This window comes from Elgaria multicarinata, chromosome 2 (assembly GCF_023053635.1).
Source record: "Elgaria multicarinata webbii isolate HBS135686 ecotype San Diego chromosome 2, rElgMul1.1.pri, whole genome shotgun sequence".
Taxonomy (NCBI): Eukaryota; Metazoa; Chordata; class Lepidosauria; order Squamata; family Anguidae; genus Elgaria; species Elgaria multicarinata.
In genome coordinates, this window is record NC_086172.1 from 163,740,963 (window position 1) to 163,760,934 (window position 19,972).

The following is a 19,972-nucleotide window of genomic DNA, read 5'->3' on the forward strand; positions in this document are numbered from 1 at the left end:
GGCGTGTCTCCTGGACGAAGTTCCTTCGTGATAGGCTGCGCTCAGCGAGGAAAGGGGAGGTCCGAAACCAACCGGCCTGTTTGGCCGTTGGTCGACCCGGGGAGTTTGATAGGGGGAGGTGTCTAGAAGTCGAACTGCGCGCCGCGATTGGCCCTCGGGTACGAGGGGGCGTGTCTTGACGGCTGCCGCGGCCTCCGCGGGTCTGGATGGCGGGTGAGGGAGGATTGGGGTGTCTGTCTCTCTCGGCGGTAGTCTCGCGAGGCGGGATTTGGCGGCGGCTGGGGCTGCTGCCTGCTTGCCTGCCTCTCTCCCTCCCAACGAGAAGCTGGTGGTGTTTGTGTGGAAGGGGGAGGCGGCGTCGGCGAAGGAGGAGGGGAAGGAGGAAGAGAAGGGAGAGGAGCCTGAGCCCCGCCGGCGTCGGGCAGAGGAGCGGACCCGAGGCGGAGGCCCACCGCTAGGCTTTGGCCCGCCGCTGCCGCCGCCGCCTTCGGCGGCTCCCCGCTGCCCCGCCATGGCCTCGGGTGATACCTTGTACATCGCCACGGACGGCTCGGAGATGCCGACCGAGATCGTGGAGCTGCACGAGATCGAGGTGGAGACCATCCCGGTGGAGACCATCGAGACCACCGTGGTGGGCGGCGAGGAGGACGACGACGAGGAGGAGGACGACGAGTGCTGCGAGGACTGCGGCCCTCACCACCCGCCTCACCGCCGCCACCACCACCACCATCACCACCACCACCACCACCCGCCCATGATCGCCCTGCAGCCGCTCGTCACCGACGGCGACCCCAGCGGCGGCGGTGTCGGGGCCGCCGGCGGCCAGCTCCACCTGCACCACCACCCGCACCACCAGGAGGTGATCTTGGTGCAGACCCGCGAGGAGGTGGTGGGCGGCGACGACTCGGACGGTTTGCGGGCGGACGACGGCTTCGAGGACCAGATCCTCATCCCGGTGCCGGCTCCGGCCGGCGAGGACGAGTACATAGAGCAGACGCTGGTCACCGTCGCGGCCGCCGGCAGCAAGGGCGGCTCCGGCGGAGGCTCTTCTTCGGGCGGCGGCCGGGTGAAGAAAGGCGGCGGTAGTAGCGGCAAGAAGAGCAGTAAGAAGAGTTATCTGACGGCAGGCGGCGGCGGGGCCGAAGGGGGCGGCGGCGCCAGGAAATGGGAGCAGAAGCAGGTGCAGATCAAGACCCTGGAGGGGGAGTTCTCGGTCACCATGTGGGCTTCGGGTAAGTGGAGCGGCCGGGTCGAGCCCGGCACGTCGCGGCGCGGACTGGGGAGGGTCCGGGGAGCCTCTAACTCGGCCCGGCGGGCTCTTCCCCCCGTTTTGTTTTGAAGGGAGGCCATGTTTGGATGTGTGTGATGGGCGCCGCCATGTTCATCTCGCCAGGGCAAGTATGGCGGCTTCCCCCGAAAAGATGGCGGGGTCTGCGCTGCTCCTGCCTGATTGCCCGGCTCCCTCCGGCGGGGGGGAAAAGGGAAAGAAAGATGGCGGCGGCTCAGCCAAGATGGCGGCCGAGAGAGAGAGAGGGGGGGAAGGGAGGGGAGGCAGCGCGCGCTTCCCCTCCCTCCCTCCCCGACTGAGTCCTGGACTAGGCCGCAATGGCGTAGTTTCTGCAGTAGGGGGAGGAGGAGGAGGGGAAACAGGAGAAGGGAGGCGGGGCAGGCAGGCAGGCGGCGCGGGGAGAGCTCCGCGTCCCGTCCCTCCTTCCCTCGCCTTGTATTTAGGATCTTTTCTCGCTTCATTCCCCTCTCTCTGCCGTTGCCCCGGCTCCCCACCCCGCAAGCCGCCTCATTCCCTCATAGCCAGCGCTTTTGCCTCCTCGCCACAAATTCTGGTTGTGCTTCGCCGCCACAGCCTTCCCTTTCCCCCTCCCTTAGCGACCCCCTCTCTAGCGCCCTCCGTCCCTCCCTCCCCCACGAAACGCGTGAGGGCTTCCCCTTCCCCTCCAGCCTCCTTCCTTCTCGCGCCCCGCCTCGTGCCCTTCCCGGCTCCCACCGGCGTCCCCGCCTTCACAGCGGCTCCCTCACCGGTTCCTTCTCGTTTTCTTTTCCTTCTGGCCTCTTCCTTCTGCCTCCCCATGTACTGGGCAACATGCCTCACCCGCCCCATCCCACCTTGGCCAGTAAAGCTATGGTCGGGACTCCTTGGTGGAGCAAACGGGCTGGGAGTTGTGGCTGGGTTCTATTTAGGAAGGGTTTTGCGGACAGTATTTGGATAGTAGGAGAACCATTCCTGGTTGCTGGAAATAGGCCACCCCAAGAAATAAGCCTTTTGCAAGAAATAAAGTTGATGGGCTGCGCTAAGCATGCTGAGGAAAGGAACCCACTTATACCTTCCTCTTTTTTTTTTCTTTTAAAAAAAATCCCTTTCGCTGACATCTAGCGGGTGCTTGCAAAGACGCTTAAAATAGGTGCCTAGTTCACTGACATCAGCTCTGGAGGAAAGAGGTGGATCCTCTGACCCTGGAGGTTGGGCTTCTGGCAACAGATCAGGGATAGAGCTGTTCACTTAGGAGCTTCTGTCCATGATTCTGGTCTGCTTCTTTGCATTTATTACGTAGCAGGCTGATACCCTCTGCTCCTAGCTCCAGAACACATGGTTGGAAAATAAGTCCCAGTGATTTCAGAGGACTTATCGTCAAGTGTAACAGCTGTGTAACACTGCAGGATTTTAGATCTTAAATGGTTTCCTGTAGATTTTTTCAAATTAATGTTTTCAGAATTGACCACCATTAGGATTTTTTATTTTTGTTCCTGTGATACTTAATAGTCCAAATAATGCCTTAATTACCAACAGCCTTGTAGAAACATAAACATGATTTGGCTCATCTAGTGCAGGTATTCTATTATGTACACTCTATGTCTACTAGACTGATTAAAACAGTTGAGTGCATTTCAGTGTGTTCAGTAATAGAAACATCAGTATTTGTTGAATGAATGCAAGTTTTTAATTTATTACTGCATGGATAACATGCAGTTTTAGAAAGTCAAAATGTCATGTTTTCTAGTTAGAAATGTGAAACTGGGGGAGGGAAACAAAATTCTGGGAAATGGTCCCTCCCAAATTTCCCTAAAATTCCTAAGAAATAATGAAAAAAGTTTTTAAAGTATCTTAAACAGCACCATGATGTAATTCCCAGGGCAGAGTAATTTAGTTTTAATTAGTGTGATTTAAACCAACAAGAAAAATCATACTGGGTGGTCTTCAATTAACCCATCCTGCTTATGAAATGGTTTCTGCGATTGGAATGCAGTGGCGGCGGTTCTCCCCCCCACCCCCAGATACACACGTGCCATCAAAATGCTTTGGTAAAGAGGTGGGGGAAGGGAAGAGGAAGTCCCATTGGACGAATGGCAGTCTACTCACGCGATATTGAATTTCATTCTTAAATCCATTTTGAAATGCATATATTTCCTGAACAAGTCTGCATATTAATTGATTTTCAATTAACACTTCTATACCCTTAATCATATTGTCCATAACATAAATGCCAGCCATGAGCATAATCCAGAATCTTTGACTATGAAGTCCACATGCCTTTTGCATTGCTGATTTATATTGCTTGGAGATCAGTGACAGGTTTCTTTAGTGTGCTCTGTATCCAATATTAGTGAATCCTATTCATTTCAGTGGGTCTATTCTTTATGCAAGTGCTCAGCAAGATCACTTAAAGGCAAAGGCTGTCAGGTATTTCCCCTATTTTATTCAGTAGGTTGGATCCAGACTAAGACTGCATCCTAATCCGGTTTTCTTATTAGAAAACCCCTTTGAACACGAACTTGCAGTGATAAATTTAAGTCTCATTGAAATCAGTGGGACAAATTCATGATATGGGACATCCCATATGATAAATGTAAGGGTTTTTAACCTATAATAGTTCAAATACATCCATTTTTGTAATATGCTGTTGTTTTATACTTTGAATGTTTTTAATTTTTGTGAACCGCCCAGAGAGCTCCGGCTATTGGGCGGTAGAGAAATGTAATTAATAAATAAATAAAAATTATTGTTATTTTAAAATACACAATTTATTTATTTAGCCGAAGCTCTCTTGGATTTTTATATCAAGGAAGCTAGTTTGTCCTAAGCCTAAACTCTAGAGAGCACCAAGTTGGGGAAGTCTGGCATATAGGATTGTAAACCCAGATGCCTTGGGTTTCTGTGAAGAAACATTATCAAAGTGGGTGGTTGTATGATTAAGAAGCAATTGAGCGTATACATTACAAGTGTCTTGCAAAAAGTCTAAGAGCAAAACATGTGTTTGAGATTTAGATTTTCAGGTGTCCAGTAAAGCATTTTCATAGAACAAATGTCCCATCTGGCGGTGGTGAATTATTCTAGTTAATGGGCCTAATTCTCTCTAGTTTGTACACCATGAGATTATTATCAATATCAGTGAATTATTTCAAGCTAAATATCTGAAATGTTTTAGATCTCACATAAACTCTATCCCTCCCTATAGAAATGTAGTATGTACATATGCTCATAATTTACGGTGTTGATCTGTAACTAAGCAGCTCTCGAAGTCCGTTGGCCCTATTGTATAAATTAAACACATGCCTGGTCTGTTCATGATCGCTTTGTCACACCTGCTTCCTTGGTGGGCAGTTGCATGTTATATGCCACTAGTTTAGGGTATAACTAGTAGCAGTGGCCTAGTCACACATTTTATATCCTATATCAGAGGGTAGGCAACCTGGTGCCCTCCAGATGTTTTGGACTACACTACCCATTGGCTCCAGCCACAATGGTCAATGGTCGGATTATGCATTAACTGCAAGCCAAAAAATCTGGAGGGCGCTGGGTTGCCTACCCCTGTTTTTCACTGTCACAATGTTTGTAGATAGTTAGAATTATGCAGCAGGTTGGTTTGGATATGCAGTAAAATGTTGGTATCTCTCCCGTCTGAGTGTGCAGCCTTGATGTTTGATGCTTTCTGTTCAACCATCCCATTACCTATTGTTGCACCTCACCATCATGATTTTCAGGGCTATGCGCTTCAATGCCCTTGACTGCGCCTCTGAAATTTGACCAGATTCACAACAATTGTTGTAAACCATCCAGAGTGTTTCGGCTATTGAGTGCTATAGAAATGTAATAATTTCTTCTGCTCAGTCATAATTGGGTTGCTGAAATCTATCCGTGATGTGATTATGTAGAGAAGACTATGACCCTGTTCAGACGACATGCTAAGCCATGGTGGTTAAGCATTTTGAGCTAAACATTATGGGGTAGCATGTTGTGTGAACCATTCCTAACCATGGTGGCTACAGAACCACAGTTTAAACACATTCACTAACCATTTGCTTCAAAAGGGTTCTCGACCTAACCATAGCTTAGCGTGTTATCTGAACCAGAAATACATTGAAACAGTCTTTCCCAACCTGGTGCCCCCCAGATGACCATGTGATGGGAGTTGTGGTTCCACACATCTGAAGGGTGCCAACATGGAGAAGGCTGCACTTAAGTATAAAACTGTGATTAGTTTCCTATTTTTTTTTTAATTTGGAGGAGTTGGGCTTTTAAACTTGGCTTGGCTTTGCTTTCTGCCCCTCCCACAAGCCATGACCAATAATCTGTTCTGCAGATGAATGTGCAAAGGTCAGTGCTCACAGTTGAAGGCATGCAGCCAGCTTCTGCTGGGGAATAAGAAGCAACATTAAAAGAGGAATAGAACGTGCGCTCTCCAAAAAACATATATTATGAAATGTCACAAGGATGGAGTCTCAACCTTTAAAGCTTCCTTATTCCCAAATACTTGTAGGGCGATGGAAGTGAAGGTGCCGACATTGACCCTAAATCAAATAGACCATTTATACCATATGGGAAGTATTGTTGGCTGTTTTTTGTTTCAGTTCTTCTCCTTGTGTTTTGCATAACTCCCCAATCTACTTTAGAAACATGGTGGCTTCACAACTCATGGGCTGTTTTGGGGTTCTGGGGTGGTTTGTTAACCATGGCACAAGCCACCCTCACTGGATTTGCATCACACAGCAAACTGTGCCAAGAACGGTAACTATGCAAATCCCCCCAGCATGTGGCTGGAATGTGTGGTGGAGGAAATAAGCCACCATGCCCCCCCCCTCTGTGTTCATGCAAAACAGGCCCAGTGTAGCTAAGAATTAAATACTTTGTTCATCGCACGTGCCTTTGTCAGTTTAGAGATAACTACAGGCATCATTTTCCAAAAGTAAGGGCATGTGGATAAGTTACTGAGCAGAACAGTTTCCATAAAAAAATAAATAGAAGGATATACGCGCCCTTCTCCCCCCATGTAGCCACAGTGGATGCTCTTCCTAAGTGGTATATTCAGGCATCTTCTGGAGTCAGGGGTTTGCTTCCAGTGCCTGTGATGGTTTATTAACAAATGTGGAATAACAATATAGGGCTAGATCCACAGATCCACCAGTCCCAGAGCTGCCCAAAAGCTCTCCCGAGTGGAGTGGACTGTGGCAAATGGAGGAGATTGCAGAAAATGAGGTGGGGGTATTTTCTGTGAGTGAGTATAATCTCTCCCTTCTCTGAAGCACACACAGTTCACCCCATTCAGCAGGAAAGCATGGCTGTTGTGGGAAGGTAGGGATGGGAAAGTCAGCTAAGGTGATTAGATCGGCACTGCGCTGTTTTTAGCTGATCCTGGTAAATTGTACCAGCACCCCTCTCCCCTTTATGGAATTGTATTCCTTGTCTAAAATGTTCAGTAGAGTGTACCCATTCCCTTCTGTTGGCATATCTGTTAATCAGAATTTAAATTTGTACATCAGTGGATAAAGCTAAACCATGGACAAGGACCACAGACTCAGGTTTATAGCTGAAATGAATTAAACGGGATATACTTGCACGATGGTCAATACAGGAACAGTAGATAATTAATATTGTAGGCCAAAATGGCTACACAAAAACATAAGGGAAAATCTTTCTAGGCAGTAATCAGCAAGATAGAAGAACAGTCAACAAATGAGGGGATAATACTGTAGCAATGTGATTAAATAAATTATTAAAATAATGGCAAACAGATACAAAACAAAGTGAATAATAGAATCAATGATAAGTCCTTTATCTCTGTAAGATTTCAAAAATAGTTATTTCTTCCATTCATTATTAAAATTATAGATACAATGTATTTTTTACCGATAGACATTTAAAAATGCTCCAAGTAATGCTCAGTTTCCCAACATGTGAATGGAGTCACAATATCGTAATATGGAAGAAAATATACATTCCTGACAGTTTTGGTTTTGTTCTATGAAGTCCTGTGTTTCTCGGCTTGTTCTGCTTAATTGCTGTAACAGTCAGTTCTTGCAGTTCTAATCTTAGACCCACATGTGGAAACAAACCACTGTAGGTTGTCCAACTACTTCCACCAGATATGGAATAGAATGTGGATTATCCCACCAATGTTCCTTTTTTAAAGAAGAAACAATTTGGAGGCTTGGGCCTGTTGAAATCACTGCTACAACTTTTAATAAAGTTCTCAGTTTAGACATCACCACTAGAGAGTTTTGTCCCAACGATATACCTTTAATGGCTGCCATTAGAATAAACCTCTGTCTAAAAGAAACTCAGTCACCTATTTCCTATGGCATACACCCTTTGAATGCAGACAACCTTTGAAAAGGAACAAAAAATAATAAGTTTTTTTAATGGAAATAATTTACAAATGAAAATAAAATTCAGCTCTTCAAATAATAGAATGAAATAGCTTAAAAGGATTTAAATTACATATGGATGCTTATCATTCCCAACAGGTGAGAGAGTCCCAGCTAAAATCAAATCCCAATAGCTTTTCCTTCAGACCAGATTTCCCTAAACTTTGCCCCAGAAACAGGGACAGGTTTAGGAACTTCCCTAAACTTACATACAAACAGGAACAGATGCTATATACCAGCCTACCTCTGCTTCCAGTTCTTCCTGCTTCTTCAGTCATCTAGGATGATTCAGATATTCCAGGGACTACTTGCGGAAGTTCCCTTTGGTCAAACATAAAAGAAGAACCTAAATATATACTATATATAATTTCCATTGCTCATAAAATGATCATGTTTGGTATAATACATTTCAAAATATAGTTTATTCAGACAATAATTACAAATTTACTGAGTTTACTTTTAAAAAGTTTTTAATCTTAATTATCATTTTATTTGCAAATCAAGTTATACATAATCTATGTTATGTTCCTAAAGCAGCATAGTGCCCTTTAGATGTTTTGGACTACAATGCCCAGCATTCCTGACCATTGGCCAGGTTGCCTAGTGCTGATAGGAGCTGAAGTTAAGAATAAAAATAAAATTGGAGGGGCCCAGGTTGGGGAAGCTTGGCCTAAAGCAACAAAGTGACTTTAAATCTGTAAAGAGCATTAACTAAATGGCACTGCACAATTTCTATGGCATATTTTTCAAAAAAAAAAACCCCATTTCTCTCTCTCCCCTCCTCCCAATGGCTTCAAAATTTCTGGACATTTTACATCTCTATTTAGGACTGCATAGCCTTAGTGTGTGAGGCCTTGTAAGCCCTTAGGACGGGGTGAGCAAGAATCGGCTTACTGGCCTGCTGCCACAAAATTTGCTGTCACAACTGCAAAATGGGCATACAAGCTGTGCAGGCTTCGTTTGCAAGCAGAATTGCCCCCTGGAAGTTTCCTAGGAATATTTATTTATTTATTTACAATATTTATGTACTGCTACCCATTCAGAATTTAGGAGTGGTGGACAAATAAAATAAGAATGAAAACACATTAAAGAACATTTTTAAAAGAAGCAAATTACAAAATAAACTGTGACTGCTCATTAAGGGGAGGCTTCCTGTATTTCACTTGCTACAGGGGATGCATGTATTGTTTTCCTTGCAAAATTACCACCTTTTTTTGTTGCTGCTGCAGCAAATTTACTGGCAATTCTGCTGTGGCTGGGCTGTGGGCTCCCTCAACATCAAATACGTATACCTCAGCAGCTCTGGGCACTAAGTCACCATGCAAGGATACCTTCTGTCCACTGAAGACAATAAACTTACTACACAGCAAAGCTAATGTTCTTTTTCAAACACATCCATCAAGTGTGTTGGAACCTGCTTATTACCTTAACATGGTATCTACATGGGAGTTCACAATTTCTATTAAAAGATTTTTTACAAATGTGCAGATTTTTAAATTTTTTATTTATTTTATTTATTTTTGCATTTATATCCAGCCTTTTTTCCTGCAAGGAACCCAAGGCGCCGTGCATAATCCCCATTCCTCATCTCCACTTTATCCTCACAACAACCCTGTGAGGTGGGTTGGGCTGAGAGTCTGTGACAGGCCCAAAGTCACCCAGTGGGTTTCCATGACCCAAGTGGGGATTAGAACCTGGATCTCCTGACTCCCAGCCCAACACACTAGCCACTACACTACACTGGCTGTTCTTTGCTGTAGTTGTCATTACTCCTACACAGAGGAGTTTAACTTAACAGTACAGTTCTGGCTAGGGTAAGGGGATTAAGTGTTAGGGTTCATCAGATTTCTGGGCACCTGGGCGGTCAGACACTTGACATCTTTCAAACCTTGTTTATGCAAATACATTTCTAGAAAGTGGTTCTAGTTTTCTTAACTACCTAAGTTTAAGGAAACAAAAATAGTTCCAGAAGCAAGAAAACAGAGACATTTACAATTCAAAGGACAAATTTAAAATATAGATGTCTCTGGTAGGTTTGACCAGGCATTGAAAGAATATTGTGCTAGAAATGGGTAGCCTATCTAAATACTTTTATCAGTAAGTAGACAAGAATTGAGAATTTATTTTTGAAATGGTGGGATTTCCCTTCATACACAGCTCTGTTTCCTTTCTTGCCCACTTCTTGTATTTGGATTTTTTTCAGTTTGCCCCAAGGATAAGCTGTTGGCAGAGAACATTAGTGCACTGCTGATTGATAGAACCAAATTAATTGAGAGTACTGTTATAGGGTATTCTTTTCCTGAGGAAAGCTAATTCTGTTGTGGTAGGGTGGTGGAGAGCAAACTGAACCCTGAAAATAGATGTAACCAAGCTAGATGCACCTTCTATTGGTCTCTGGGAAAAAGCTTTTGACGCTTGTAATTGAGGTGGGAAATTCTGTAGTTGCTATTCAGGATTCATTCCACAATTCTGTCATGTAGCTCAGCAAGTACACCCCAATCAAATACTGTAGAAAAAAAATTAGCCCTGTTTGGACATTAACCCCCCCCCCCCCCCGATTATGTGAGTGGAAAACTGGGCTGGTATTGTCCTGACCCTTGGCTTTCATGTGTGTTTCATAGCTCCTCTGCCGGTGTTAGTGTGTATAACAATCTGTAGAAGGCCGGATGTATGTGGCATAGACCTGTTCCCCACTCGCATGACCAGGTGTTTGTTTGTTTAAACACTTGAATGGGCTAATCAATTGCTACTTTTGAAACCACTGTATGTGTCAGATTCTGTAGTTAGTTGGGTGGCTGTCTCCAAACTATAATCCGGCAAGTGTCAGTTAACAGTCATCTGTGTAAACTTGAAATTGCTTAGTTAGATTACCCAGTACTTATGTCCTCTCATTGGAGCAATTAGAAGACTAAACTCCAGCATTAAGATGTTTTAATTATTGCCCTATTTTGAAATGTTAAACTGCTTTGAGAATTTCTTGTTGAAAAAGAGTATGTATAGCATTATATAAATAAATATATAAACCTCACATAGTATAAGGTTGTGCCTTTTGTAGTAAAAAAAATGGACTAAAAATAAATTGCTAGTGAAATATTTGATTAAAATGGTCAAGTATCTTATAATGAGTTATGGAAACAGATTTTGATTACCCAAGATTTACAGTTAGCATATGTGCCTCATCTGCTGTTCATATCTTTGTCAAACAGTAGATTTTGGTTTTATTTCCATAACAAAAAACCAGCAATTTAATTCAAGCGTTTTTCAGATTAACAGGGATTTATTTATTTTTTAACAAGCAGCCATTTGAATTGTTGCTGGATTAAGCTGCAAGCGGCAGGGATACCAGAGTACACAATATTGCAGAGCATATCACATGATAAATGTACTGGTTGAGGTTGCTTACCTTTGAGCAATGTGTTCATTTGAAGGATGTAATAATTGCATGATCAATGTAAATCGTGACTTATCCATAGAGAAGTGACCTTCTACAAATGGATTGTATTTATTCGATCTTTTGGATCCTTCATGGATACCTAGTTCAAGTTCTGTATATTTCCATTCAGAAATAGGTACTACAGGAAGAGCAACCCTTTGGTCCCTTCACAGTATCTGGGGTGCCACAGACAGTGCTCAGACTTAGGGGGAGGAGATGATCTGATGGTTGATCTCCCCATTCCCTCCCTAGTCTCTCTTTGTTGTTGCGGAAAGGACATGAAGGGAGTGGGTTGAATGAGGAGAGGCCGACGTTCCATCAGATCCAAAGGCCTCCCAACCCTGCCTCTGGCATCATGCTCAGAGGCCCATGTAGTGGAGAACACTGTAAGGAGGATGGCAGGGTGAAGGATTCTTGGAAGCCTCCAATCTTGGACGCTTCCATCTAGCGGGCAGCAATCCAGTAGGATTGTGCCCTGTAAACATTCTCCAAGCTAGCAGTGTTGTCCTTCGTGGATGTTAAATCAAAATTCAGTTTGCTCTAATCATTTCAGATGACAAAAAAGACATTGACCATGAGACTGTGGTGGAAGAGCAGATCATCGGCGAGAACTCCCCTCCTGACTACTCTGAATACATGACGGGAAAGAAACTGCCTCCTGGAGGAATACCTGGCATAGATCTCTCAGACCCTAAACAGCTGGCTGAATTTGCAAGGTAAGTGGTAGGATCTGTTACTCTAGTAAATACATTATTTCATATTTATCAGGTAGTGAGAAATTATATTTCTGACCTCTGAGTTCAGCTAAAGTCACTGGGAAATGATTTGTGTAGGTATGGGGATGTGATTTATCATGGGTTAGGTACAGCACTCTCATGATGTAATTGATAAATATTTTCTTTAATGGATTTTGTTGACAAGCAATTGAAATTACTCATGAAGGTTAAAAATGAATGCTTCGGTGGTACTTCCCTATCTCCCTTTCCGTATTTCTTGAGTCACCTATTTTACCTTTAGGTTACTTTTTCGAAGTCCATTCTCTGCTCTACACCATTCCTTCAACATCCTTACCTCTGGGTTCCATGTCTCTAAATTTGTAGAGATGGGATCATTCCCAGAACCTCTGCCCCTATGTGAAGTTTTCATCCCAGCTAAACTGATAACTTACTCTTCCCTCAAAGAAGTTGCACTGTAAGTTTATACCACCACACCAGCTCAGCCAACCAAAGGCTTTACCACCACAATTACAATGCAGTCTAGATTGTTTATGACAGAAGTGTATATACTAATACAAAGCAGATAATGTATGTGCTGATCACTGTTCTTTTTCTTTGAAAGAATGAAGCCAAGAAAAATCAAAGAAGATGATGCTCCAAGAACGATAGCATGTCCCCACAAAGTGAGTGAAATCTGTGATTGCTGAATGACTTGCAGGGCAATTCTTGAGAAAGCTAATTGCATGCTATGACTATATTTCAACTTATTTGTTGAGCTCCAGTTCAATTACCATCTTCTCTTGAAATACTTTCTAAATAATAGACACATTCTGATGTTTCTTCCATTCCATTCTTAAAGTCCAGTACAGGTTTTTTTAATTCCCTCAATGAAGTGCTTATTAACATAGTAGTTTGTGGTTGCAAAGACCACTTAAGTATTTCAAAAATTAACATAAGGGGGGAAGTTAATATTTCTGCAGATAAGTAGAAGAGCCATAGCTGGTGGCTCTTCAGGATGGAGGAAAATTCATGTATTTTAAAAAATTGAAAAGTGAGTCAGCAAAAAATGTGAAGAGTCTGAATGGTTTCAGTGTTACAGCAGTTTGAGTACGAATACAATATGCTGGACAATGATCGGGAAGAACTTTCCCAATTTCATCTTAAAGAGATGGTGGAATTGAACATCTGAATCAAGAATTTGATGGATATTGAGTGTGTGTGTGTGTGTTTTAATATAGCAATATATGATGTTTAGGGGGGGAAACCCTTGTACGATTGGCTCACTGCTCAATCATCTTCCATTGATTAGGCTGCATGAGACAGTACTTTGACTATACTGTCATTTATATTTGACTGCAAGACATACTGATGTGAAGCTTACAGGCCTTGTGACCTATCAGCAACGTGTTTTCCTCTCCTTTACTGGAAATGAACTTTCTGAAACTGCCCTTTTTCAGTCCTTCATTTTAGCTGATCTCTTCTGTTGTCAATATCTTGTGGAAAACCATCTCCTATAACTTTCATATACAGGTGATGCTAAGTTTCCATTCTCCTTTCCATATACGGAAAGAGACTCAATGCGTACAAGTGATTTCTGTTGCATAATGAAGCGATCATTCAAGTCTTGCCTGACAGCTAACGGAACTTGTTGGTATTATTTTGAAGGGCTGCACAAAGATGTTCAGGGACAACTCAGCCATGAGGAAGCATCTGCACACTCACGGGCCTCGAGTACATGTTTGTGCAGAATGTGGCAAGGCTTTTGTGGAGAGCTCAAAGCTAAAACGGCACCAACTAGTTCATACTGGAGAGAAACCCTTTCAGGTAACTTTTCCAAAATACTCTTATTTGGGCAATCGACACTCCATGACATCCTTGCTGGTAATCAAAATGTAGTTTTTCCTATGAGGTAAAAAAAACCCAAAGCCAAAAGGTAGCTGTTCTCAGATAAAAAAAATTGTAACTAGGTAATGGCATCTGAAGGGCTGGAAAGAATCTAAATGTTTAGATCACTCAGTTAACTCTTCTTCCCCCACCTTCCAAAATAAATCAAAGGCATGAACGCAAAAGACATTTAGCCTGAAACGTGCTCACATCCCTTCTGGTTGGGCCATTTCTGATGAATGTGCCTGAGGGTGTAGAAGTGGATACCTTGATTGAGCACAGATGTTTTCCTTACTCCAGGAGTTTGGATTAAAACAGTATATAGTATTCCCACATTTAGCAAGCTTATTAAGATTAAGGACTGTGGGTGCAATTTCAGTAACTTTCCACAGTTACCAGATATTTGGGGGCCAGGCATTTAATAAATGGCATGCTTCGAATCTGCTAAACTAGTTATTCCTAACAATAACAATGCTCAACATGTAATTACATTATCATTCCCCCCCCCCCCACTGTCCCCCAAAGCATTCCATAAGCTGGTTGCATTTTTGCACACATCACAATTGCCAATTACTTTTTTAAACTGTTGGAGTACTTGCAAGCAGTTGATGTAGATGGAGTGCAATATTTTGAGAACTGTTTCTCCGTTTTCTGACATGCTGCATTTTCCCACTACAGGCCAGGCCTCAGAGATTATGTAGGTGTGGAATGTCTTTCACTGATAAGTCATACTGTCTAGTTTGCCAGATCAAGATGTACAAACTGGACAACATCATAAACAAATTGTATGTTGTTTTTTTGTTTTCTCTGAGGTTCTTAGAATGTGCTTGTAATGCAGACTGTCTCTTCTATAATAGGAACAGCAAGCAAAACTGAGCAGCACAGAAGTCCTATCCACAAAACTGTATTTTACATTTCCTATTTTAAAAGATGACACTCTTTGAACTGCTGTTCTACCCCTAGTTGGTAGGACTAGTTTTCCAAGCTCGGTATTAAATGTCATGTATATAAAGCAGTCAGTAGCTGTCCTTCCGCATTGGTGAAGCAGCCACCCATGCCTATCCCATCAGAAGTTCCCACACCTTTAGTTTGCAAAGATTGTCTAGGAAGGCAGTGAACAAAGCAGTTGGAAAAAGCAAGTAACCAGCTTGGATTTCAGTGACTGAAACAATCTGTTTAAACCTGATAGACCATTTAAATACCCCCAAACATTAAATTGCAGCATTTATAGGCAGGACTGTGTGAATTCTTCATGTTCACAGGAATGCTGTTTAAGAGTAGAAACTTTCATGAAATCAAGCATCCTGAGGACTTTGATTTGTTTCTCTTTTGAAAGCAATGCATTTCTAGCTCTTAAGGTCATGAAGACCAGCTTAAGTGTATTTAACTGATACCTGGGGAAATTTTAGAAGTCAGAGACCTGTACTATTTTGAGGAAAGGGGCTTCAGTGCCCTCCACAACTTTCTGTCCTTCCTCCATGTTTTTGCCTCCTGTCCATTTCTCTCATTCTCCATCCTGTTCTACTATTCTTGCCAATAAATATATTTTTTTCTATATCCTTGCCAGAAAGCCTGCTATTTGCAAGAAAAAAATCAGTAAAATTTAAAAATATGCAAAGCTCTGATTGGTATAAATATAAAATGTATTTCCTTGACATGATTTTGATTGAGGTGTTAAGCTTGAAGGGCACACAGACCTGCTTGTAGGCGTATATTGTGTTAGCTGGACTACCTCTTCCTGCTGTAGAAATGTATGGCTTCCTGTTGATATAAGTAGCTGCTGACAATTTGTGTCAAGTTGGTAGGAAATAGTTTTGTCTTTTAAGGATATCCCCTAAAGTATTCATGCCAGATTCCAGCTGACATTTTTCTAAATCAGGCCTGTACAACTTCTTATTTGCCAATTTGAATGCAGTCCACTCTCCATGTAGGTTGACTCACTGGGGGCTCAGTGAGCCACCTCCTTATATTGCCTGTTTGGGGCTGCAAAAAAGTGAAGTTCTTTGTGGTCTCTGTGCATTTGCACAGAACAGCTTTGGAATTCATGTAAGTTCTCAAGCTAGGAATGAGGCTCCCCTCAAACAGAGGCAATGTTTTTTTCATTTCCTGAGGTTTGGGGGTTGGGATATCAACCTTCCTGGTCTGTTTCTGTTGGCAGCTACAGTAGCTTTGTTGAGAACTTCGTCCGTGAGTTGATTTTTCATCTCATTCAGCTGCTCTTGTCATTGGCTAGGTTTCCCTTTACGTTTTTCTTCCTCTTTATGTGTGAATTTAAGGAAGGGGGGGAGAGAGAGGGACTTCTCTCATCTACTCATGCATCTATATCACAGCAAGTAACCTTCAAGAAGTGTCATGTTTGCAGAGAGAAGGTTCCAGCTTCGGATGGTCAAGGTCGTTGTCTCGTCTGCCTTAGATTTTCAGCGCTGCTGCTGTGCTGGTCAAGTAGTGAGAAGGGATGATACACTTTCCGACCACCTGAGCTAGATGCAAAGCTGCCCAATACAGCTTCCGTAAAAGCTGCCTATAATCACAGTGATTTGCATCCTGACTGAATTAGTTGAATTTGTCCCATTGGTTTTAAGTTTATTTTGGATCCAACCCAACATAATTGAAAAGCAACAGCAGTTCCCAATAATCCGTCACACACATTGCCTGCACGGAAGTATGCAGTGAACGGGCTGTGGGAGAAATGTGATGGCACAGAACAGTTTTGACTGGGACGAAAGGAAGGTGGTGAGGTGGGTCTCCCTTGAGAGTGAATCCGACCAAGTGAATTCCACAATTGGGAAATCCTTGTAATCTCCCTACAAAGGTGGCGCATTTTTGTGATTCTTGTTCGGACAGAAAATTCTTTGCTTCAGCTGTAGGTTGGCTCTCACGTATGAATCAGCCAATTATTTTCTGGCTATGATCTCTCCCACACGTGCAATCACATGAAACTTTCCTTGGGGCGGGGTTGTCGGGTCTCAATATGTGCGGATGCAGCCAAAGTGGGCAGGAATGTCCTCTGCAATTGAAGTGGCAGGGAGGTGTGGCTCCCCTCATGGAAATGGCTGTTGCCTATAGGGGTTGTACGGGCCAACTCACAGGGGGTTCCTCACATGATCCTGTGCTTGGGAAAGAGTACATGAAGCTATAAATGCCCAGTTTGCCATGGGTGAACACACATCATTTACAATATTTATATACTGCTCCATATCTAAAATAAATTGCGGAGCAGTGAACATAGGAATGAAACAGTAAAAAAGATTAAAAACAGCAAAATAAAATTGTTCACTACAGTGGCTGGTCTAGCTTCAATAGAATGTACTCATGAGTAATTATTAGCTCCTTATTTTCAGAGAAATTTAGTAATCAAAGTGAATATCTTGGTTTGTTTCAAGCATTTCTTTCTGAGATGTGTTTCTAATGTCTTGCATTTTTACTCAACAGTGCACGTTTGAAGGTTGCGGAAAACGCTTTTCACTGGACTTCAATTTACGCACACATGTGCGAATTCATACTGGAGACAGGCCCTATGTGTGCCCTTTCGATGGCTGTAATAAGAAGTTTGCTCAGTCCACTAACCTGAAATCTCACATCTTAACACACGCTAAGGCCAAAAACAACCAGTGAAACTCTGCGAGAAGAAAGCTCTTGAACTCAAAGCATCTTACCTTACAGGAGAATGGTTGAAACTAAATAAGCCTCCCCCTTTGTATATTGTTTCTAGGAAAGAATTTAAAAAAACAAAAAAAGAACCCTCCACACCTAAAGGACTTGTTTTTGATAACGTAGCAAAATAAACTTTAAGGCAGCATTGCTGCAATGCTCAATTTTGCTCTGTAATTTGGTTTCAAGAGCATGGTGTTTTTGTAAAGCGTGGCCCCACCTGGAGGAGGCAGACTGTTCATGGACTTGCATCAAAGACAGTTCTTTCTACAACAGTGCTAAAATTGGACTTTTCACATTGTTATAAATATGAAGCTCACCTGTTGCTTACAATTTTTTAATTTTGTATTTTCCAAGTGTGCATATTGTACACTTTTTGGGGATATGCTTAGTAATGCTATGTGTGATTTTTTTCTGGAGGTTGATAACTTTGCTTGCAGTAGATTTTCTTTAAAAGAATGGGCAGTTACATGCATACTTCAAAAGTATTTTCCTGTAAAGAGAAAAAAAGTTATATAGGTTTCGTTTGCTATCTTAATTTTTTTTTTGGTTGTATTCTTTGATGTTAACACATTTTGTATAATTGTATCGTATAGCTGTAATGAAATCATGTAGTAACAAATATTAGATGTGATTTAATAGTGTTAATCAACTTAAACCCATTTTAGTCACTTTTTTTGGGAAAAATACTGCCAGATGCTGATGTTCCGTGTACCTTCTCTTTGCCTGTTCAGTTAAGGAAAGTGGTGCTCAGTTGTAGAATGTAATGTACAGGCACTGACCTTTTAACAACACCTGATATGTACATCCCGTGTAATAGAGTGGGCAACAATAAAACAGTGGTCCTGAAGAAAGAATATGGCAGAAAATTATCTGTAAGCACAGCCTATTTTCTTCTGTTGTCCAGAACAAATTATAGTTCTTTAACCTCCCAGAAATTGGAAGATAAATAAAACTCGAGTTACCTTTCCTTTTCCCCCCGGCATTCAATTAGATTATTTTTTTAAATGTAAGTGGTTTAACTTCAATATAGCACTAAACCCCCGATTACAGTTAAGTGGATGTGGGGATCCTGGTCTCTTGCAGATTGTACTGAACCTCTCCCTGACCTGGGAACTGGAGAATTTGCAGTGATGATTGAGCTTTCATCGGGCTCCATCCAGTGCCACATGAGCGAATTTACACTCATGCAATGGGACTCCCCTTCACTCCTGAAATCTGTCCCCAACCATCTGGAGGGTTGTGGAGGACTACGGGGTGAGGGGAAATCTATTCTGCCAACAGTGTTGGTTCCACTGGTGGACAGACACATTGGATAGAACCCATTCTCTGCAGCCATTTAATAGTGGAACCCGGCAATTTATGCAATTCTACTGCTTTGGTCTGAGAAGGTAAGGTGACAGCAGTCACACCAGTTAGTGTGGGAGGTGATGAGTTGGGCGTGTATATCCTAACATCAGAATGCCAAGCATCATTCTGGCTGTTCCACCCTTGGAACGAGGAGCCCATGCATGGGGGAGAGGTGATCGTTATTCATGGGTTTCTCTCAAATACTGTAGTGCAGATAGTTTTAGTAAGATATTTTTGTTGATAACTGTTGCAGTCAAGTCATTTTTCATTGTGGAATTGTTTTTACTGTCTTATTGCTGTCCTAGGCAGGGTATATGTACTTTAGTCTTAAAAGAAGCAAAATTTGCAACCTGCTATCTCTAGTTCTGGTCCAAGAAAAGTGGATCCTGACCTGCCTAAGTTACGTAAATTGGGATGTGTGTGTAATCCTGAACCTTCACACTGTTATGCATAATCTAATAAAGGGAAAGTGTATGAGGCTATACAAGGAGCTAAACCCCTACCCCACTGAGTAGCCCCGTGTCTTCTGAGACTTTGCCAAGCAATGCCCACACACTTGTGAGCATATCTTTGCAACCATAAGGGCTAGGAACTTAGTTTGTCTTTAAATCAGAAGCTGCATTTCTCAGGAAGTGTTTGGCACGTCGTCATCATGCTGCTTTTTCTTTTTCCTTTTTTTTACACTTTGGCAGAATATCAGCATAAAACCAGTCCTAGAATTTCAGAAACCAGAATTTCAGCATAAAACCAGGAATTATTTTAAATCGCCTTCATTCTACCAAACCTGGCAGTTTTTAATAATAAACTAAGTTGCAAAAGGGCGGATATAATGTGTGGAATGCTGTCATTCCATTAGCTTCAAGTATGCCTTGTGCTACATGGCCTGCAAGAAAATGTCATATGTGAATGTTGCATAGTTCCTTGGTGTGGAGTGAGGTTGTGCAACATGCACCTAAGAATGAGAGACATCTATGCACCTGGTGTGATTTACTGTGCTGTCAAAATGGTCAGTGTTAGGTTTCATCTGAGAATTTGAAAGATCAGCTTTTTAATGTGTTTGTGTCTCGATGAATAGTTAAAAGATGCTGTTGCCCATGCTAAATTGGCAATCTCACTCAGGCTTGGCCGTGTGATTCTTGATACTAGGAATTAGTAGTACAATGATTGTAGAGAAGAAAACATCCCCCTTCTGTCTCTTTCAATGCTTTGACAAGGAATAGGATCTGCTTCTGAAGTAACGTGCCCCCTGTTTAAAACCCATCCTCAGGCCATATCAAGCAAA

At 42.6% G+C, this 19,972-nt stretch overlaps 1 protein-coding gene across 3 annotated transcripts; it reads left to right on the forward strand.

The window, feature by feature from the left end:
• Window positions 1-205: 205 nt before the first annotated feature.
• Window positions 206-18,317, forward strand: YY1 (YY1 transcription factor). Of its 3 annotated transcripts, none has more exons than XM_063118047.1 (6): window positions 206-1,232; window positions 11,643-11,805; window positions 12,428-12,488; window positions 13,471-13,629; window positions 14,368-14,474; window positions 17,122-18,317. In XM_063118047.1, exons 1-6 carry the CDS (start codon window positions 512-514, stop codon window positions 17,258-17,260), a joined length of 1,350 nt encoding a protein of 449 aa, XP_062974117.1. In that variant the 5' UTR covers window positions 206-511; the 3' UTR covers window positions 17,261-18,317. The 3 variants fall into 3 exon arrangements, with proteins under 3 accessions (XP_062974117.1, XP_062974118.1, XP_062974119.1); XM_063118048.1 differs by having other exon boundaries at window positions 11,655-11,805; XM_063118049.1 differs by lacking the exon at window positions 14,368-14,474 and having other exon boundaries at window positions 209-1,232.
• Window positions 18,318-19,972: the final 1,655 nt, after the last annotated feature.